The 5,850-nt window shown below is 49.4% G+C and overlaps 1 protein-coding gene across 1 annotated transcript in view; it reads right to left on the bottom strand.

Moving 5' to 3' along the window:
- Positions 1–306: 306 nt before the first annotated feature.
- BARHL2 (BarH like homeobox 2) overlaps positions 307–5,850 on the bottom strand; it is an 87,089-nt gene continuing 81,545 nt past the window's right edge. The window contains 3 exon segments of the mRNA XM_070748574.1: positions 307–619; positions 5,027–5,205; positions 5,208–5,254. Of these exon segments, the coding sequence (XP_070604675.1) occupies positions 307–619; positions 5,027–5,205; positions 5,208–5,254 (539 nt within the window).

Below are 5,850 nucleotides of genomic sequence, written 5' to 3'. Positions count from 1 at the left end.
CTACCACCCCCAGCTTTCTGAACCCCCGGCAAAGCGGGGTGGGAGTGGGGGGGGGGCTGCAGCGGGACTTGGCGCTACTCAGTGTTCACTTACGGGAGGTTTCCAAGGGTCTCTTTGCTGCTCTGAGCTGGTCGCTCCTCCGGGGTCGCTTCTTTAGAAGGACCCCCTGAACACCCCTCCCCCCGCTCGCCCCGGCTCCTTTCTGGCTGATGGGGAGCTGTGGTGGGGAGTGAGGAGGGGGGGAAACCTGCCGGCGGGGGTCGAGGGGGGGAGGCCGGGGCGGAGTGGGATTTTCCCCCTCCTCCTTCACCGCGGATGAGGGGTCCCCGGCAGGGGGCTGGACAAGGGGTTGAGGGCCGGCTGCCCCCCGGGCCCGAGCCCGTGGATGAGGACGCGGGGCACCAGAGGCCGCTGGAGCTGCGGGTGGGGCGCGGGCGGAGTCCGGTACATGCTGCTGTACATGGCCGCGGCCGCCGCGGCCGCCGTAGTGCTGTCCATGCTGCCCAGCAGGCTCGGGTGGTAGAAATAAGGCGACGGGAACATCCGCTGGAGAGCCGAGTAGTTGCCCGCTTCGGCCAGAAGCTCCAGGCCCACCGCCGTCTGCCGCTTCCACTTGGTCCTGCGGAGAGACGCCAAGGAGACACACCACCGTCGGCTGGGCCCGGTTTTGGGGGGGGGGGGTGTTAAGGGGGGGAGGGAGCGAGGATCGGGCGGATCACCCCTCCCTCCCCTCTCCCCTCCTTTCCCTTCTTCTCCCCTCTTCTCCTTTCCTGTCTTGTCCCCTCTTCTCCCTTCTTCTCCCCCTTCTCCTTTCTTCCCCCCCTCCCCTCCCCTTTACTCCCCTCCCTCCCCTCTTCTCCCCTCCCCTCCCCGACACAGACTCGGGCAGAAGAAGAAGAGTTTTTGGCTTGCCCGGATCTCTCTCTCCCTCTCTCTCTTTTGCTGCGTTCCAGGCCTTTCCTTTAGAAGGAAGAAGCAAGCAGCTGCAGCGAAATTACTGCACGGCTGGTAGGGTCTTAAAGCCAGAATAATACTAACTAGGGCCTGGGGGGTGGGGGGTGGTAGAGAGAGAGAGAGATCGGCGGGCGCAAAAGGGACAAGCGAGGAATCGGAATGAGCTGTCATTTGAAGAATCCTGGAAAAGATTTGGTGGCCAAACGCACATAAGGCGCGCGCGCGCGCACACACACACACAGGAAGATACACAATCTTAAGTCTTTGCCGGCCTGAAACACACACACACACACACACACACACACACACACACACACACACGGAGAGCTACACTTTTAAGTCTTTTTGCCGGGCTGCAACTGACAAAGACAACTCATTCTCCTTTCAAACATGTAAATTGTCTGTGGTCTCACCAACCCTCTTTTTCATAGTCAGGTTTACTCTCTAATATTAATGACAGGAGGGGGGGGAATATTTCCACCCACCCACCCATTGTAACGTTCGGTGCTAAATGATTATAGCAGTAGTATTTAGGCTTATATGCCGCTTCGTAGTGCTTTTACAGCCCTCTCTAAGCGTTTTACAGAACCAGCATCTTGCCCCCAACAACCTGGGTCCTCATTTTACCCACCTCGGAAGGATGGAAGGCTGAGTCAACCTGTGACTCAGGGAATACATTACAACCCAGCAGAGCTGTTTAAAAGTCAATTGCTTGGGATGTGTGTTGGGGGGACCAAGGAAGGAGAAACCAAGCCGCTCCTTCTCTGGGTAAAAATCCAGAGAGTCTTCCCAATTTTTTTTTAAACTTGATTCTACCACTAGTCGAACAAGCAACCTTTGGGGGGGGGATTTGAGGGGGGGGGATTGGAAGCCGGCCTTGCGAGAGTTTCACTATACTGCTCTCCTTCCTAGAGGTGGCCTGCAAGGGGGGGGGGGAGAGAAGTGAAATCGCTGGAAGCTAACAATCTTGAACCTTTTAGAATCGTAAAGAACCCCGTTGGTTTGAGACCAATGTTGTTATTATTATTATTATTATTATTATTATTATTATTATTATTATTGTTATTATTATCATCATTATTATTATCATTATTATTATCATCATCATTATCATTATCATTATTATCTCTTTCCCTCCCCCCTCGCCTTGTACATTGCAACCCCCCCAAAAAAATAAATAAATAACGCACTGAGAGAAAAACGACAAGTCGGTTTCCTTCCTTCCTAACCTGCATGTGAGTCTCCCCCTTTTGGGGGGGGGGCGTTCCATAAAGCTGGCAGTGAACATCGGCGGTGTGTTTGTTTGTGTGTGTGTGTGTGTATTTTCAGTAGGCGCACGACGCACCGAAGTAAACCGCGGCCGTTACGAAACCGCAGCCAAATTAACAAGCGTGGCGAGCGCTCTCCCTTGTTGAGCCCGGCTGCTAAATGACGCTAATGTTTTCCGACAGAATTAGGGTGGCTGCAACCGTATGAAATGAGACAGAAAATTATAGCAAAGATGACAACCGGACGGAGGTTCCCAGCCCGTGTTTCCTCTGCCAAGAATTCGGGGGGAGGGAACCCCACATTTTCTATATACTGTATATACTGCTCAAAAAAATAAATAAAGGGAACACTCAAAGAACACATCCTAGATCTGAATGAATGAAATATTCTCATTGAATACTTTGTTCTGTACAAAGTGGAATTGATTGTCAATCAGTGTTGCTTCCTAAGTGGACAGTTTGATTTCACGGAAGTTTGATTTACTTGGAGTTATATTGTGTTGTTTAAGTCTTCCCTTTATTTTTTTGAGCAGTGTAGATTATATAGGTAGATGGTGTGTGTGTGTGTGTGTATGTATATGTATACGTATATGTACACACATACACACATATGCACACATACATATATATGGCTAGGGTATGGGTATAAGGGTATGGCTCGCTGATGAGGCCAGAACAAGGCCAAAATAGTGCTATCCTAGTTTCCCTTAATTTTAAAAATTCAGCAAAAAACACGTGATACATACACGCACACGCATGCATGAATGCATACATACATACACACACACATACATTATATTTGTATTTATATTGTATTGTATTGTATTGCTGTTAAGTTGTGAGCCGCCCCGAGTGTTCGGAGAGGGGCGGCATACAAATCTAATAAATTATTATTATTATTATTATTATTATTATTATTATTATTATTATTATTATTATTATTACTACACTTACTACTACTACTACTACTATACATACATGGGCCTTCCTGGCTCTCCTGCATCGAAGAAAAAGACCCCCCCAGAAGATGAGCGACTAGCCTTTTCTTTGGCCAGCTTTTCGGGTTTTCCAACAGAGGAGAGCTCGGGGATTATCAAAATGCCCCGGAGAAATGAGACTGCAATGAATGAAAACCGGGGACTGAATTATAAAATCTGAAAAATGTCCCAAACGTCCGAAAAATCAGAACCGAGGAAAGGCGGGAGGCCTCCAAAGAAGGGAAATCCCACCGAGCCTGAAAAACTGAATTTAGCCCGGCGGAAACGTTTCCTTGCTCGTCTCCGGCCTTGGCCTTTTTTTTTTTGCTAGCAGGGGAGGGGAGAGAATAAATTCGGCCTGCAAGAGGCTCTTTCGCCTCTATTTATTTATTTATTTTATTTTTTCCTCCTGTGGCTAATTCAAGACTTCCCCCACCTCCCCGGGCCAGGGGGAATGGAAGCGCGACCTAAAGAGTGCCGTACGTACAACCGCCTTGTGCTTGGAAAGTTAACGCGCGTCCTGAACTCGCAACGTCGTAGCTAAGGTAAGGGTTTCGGCTGAGGTTTTGCCTACTTACGTCAGCCAAGCTACGGAAGCCAGCGAGCGAGCGAACGAATAAACCCCCGCGGCTACTAACTAACCAAGGCCCTGCTCGGAGAACGCACCTGCTACAGGGGTGTGTGTTTTTTCCTCGCTGAACAGAGCCACTGAAATCTTGGAAACGGTTGAACGTGGGCATGTGGGGGAGGCATGCAAAGTGAGGACGACCCAACACGGCTCTCCTGGAAAGGGCACGCGTGAATAACTAAGGAGACAGATTTATTTTGCTTTTCCGAAGGAAATCATAGAGCTCTAAATAAGTCCCACGGAACTCTTCTTTGGAGCAGCTCCTACCCAACCTTTAAAAAACAAAACAAAACGGGAGTAGGCCTCTTTGATCTCCATGGGATTCCCTTTTCATTTAATTTAATTAATGTAAGGTAATTTAATTAATTTAACTTTCAAGTCTCCCAACTCCTAGTGGACTCTGGCGGAGTACAGTCCTAGAAAAATAGAAGATTGACGGCAGAAAAAGACTTCATGGTCCATTGAGTCTGCCCTTATACTATTTCCTGTATTTTATCTTACAATGGATATATGTTTATCCCAGGCATGTTTACATTCAGTTAGTGTGGATTTACCAACCACGTCTGCCGGAAGTTTATTCCAAGCATCTACTACTGTCACTAAAATAATCTTTTCTCACGTTGCTTCTGGCTCTTTCCCCCAACTAACCTCAGATTGTGCCCCCTTGTTCTTGGGTTCACTTTCCTATTAAAAACACTACCCTCCTGAACCTTATTTAACCCTTTAACATATTTAAATGTCTCGACAATGCCCCTTTCCCTTCTGTCCTCCAGACTATACAGTCCTAAGAAGAACAAAGTACAATAAATAACACAACAAATAGTCAATGTACCCAGTTTTTAAAAACGATACAGATGCAACATTCATTCAACAACATTCTCTCTGGGGCAAAGCTAAGTTGTCCAGCGGCTCTGAGGGCAGAGCCATGTTTTTGCGTGGGTGAGGGCAGGAGATGGCAAGGTTACAACCCACGAAGGAGCTTCGGACCCAACCGCCAACCCGGGAGGCAATTCCGCAGGGAATAAATGAGACTTATCCTGGGTTTTAAAGTGGGCAAGACCCCGGCGGCTTGAAAACAGCCCCATTCCCGCAGAACCTTTGAGTCCAAACATTGCCATTTTTCCCCCCTTACCTGCCCGCGCCGGCAACCCCTCAACCCAATTCCCCAGCTTCGGTCCCTTAAAAACGGCCTAGCCTACCTCCGGTTCTGATACCAGGTTTTGACCTGGGTGTCGGTCAGATTGAGGGCGGCTGCCAAATCCATGCGGTCTTGGACGCTGAGGTACTTCTGCCTCTCGAAGCTCCTCTCCAGTTGGTTGAGCTGATGGTCGGAGAAGGCGGTGCGCGCCTTGCGAGGCTTCTTGGCCGCTCACGGGGGGACTGTCCCCTGCTGCTGGAAATCTCCCGATCTCCTTCTTCTTTCGCCCCTGAAGAGACACAAGGCAGAACCACGGGGGTTAGGGGGACGAGGAGCGAAGCGCGCGGGGTGGGGATGGAGGGTAGAGAAGAGGACTTAAAACCCGCGCGTAAAAACCTTTCTTAAACCTGAACGGGCTTAATTCCCCCGGCGGGAGTCTTCTGGTTCCAAACGGACCGTGCGTAAAAACGCTCAATCCTTGGGAATCCCCTTGATTTGGTTCCCTTATACTTTGTGCAAGGCGGCCTGTATAGCCCACAACCAACAACCACAGCAGTGAATAAAGGAAGCCGAGGAGGGATGGGGGAGAGATTCGGCTGCGATTCAGCATGGAACCGAAACAGCAGAGAGAGAATTATTTCGGGTTTTAAAAAAACCTAGCATCGTTTCCCCCGGAGTGATAACGTCTCCAGCCTCACACACGCACGCCTTCCTAAGAATATCTCCCCTATCTCCTTTTTTCTTTCTTTTTTCTTTTCCTCCCCCGGAGGGGATTTTCATTTGATTTTGTTTTATTTTCCCCTCACTTTCTCCCTCGGCCGAATTCAGATTTCCAAGCGCACATCGGAAGCGGTTACGATCAAACCCATCGCAAAAGCCTGGATG

The sequence above is a fragment of the Erythrolamprus reginae genome, chromosome 3, assembly GCF_031021105.1.
Source record: "Erythrolamprus reginae isolate rEryReg1 chromosome 3, rEryReg1.hap1, whole genome shotgun sequence".
Lineage (NCBI taxonomy): Eukaryota > Metazoa > Chordata > Lepidosauria > Squamata > Dipsadidae > Erythrolamprus > Erythrolamprus reginae.
This window is presented reverse-complemented; position numbering and strand designations above follow the sequence as displayed.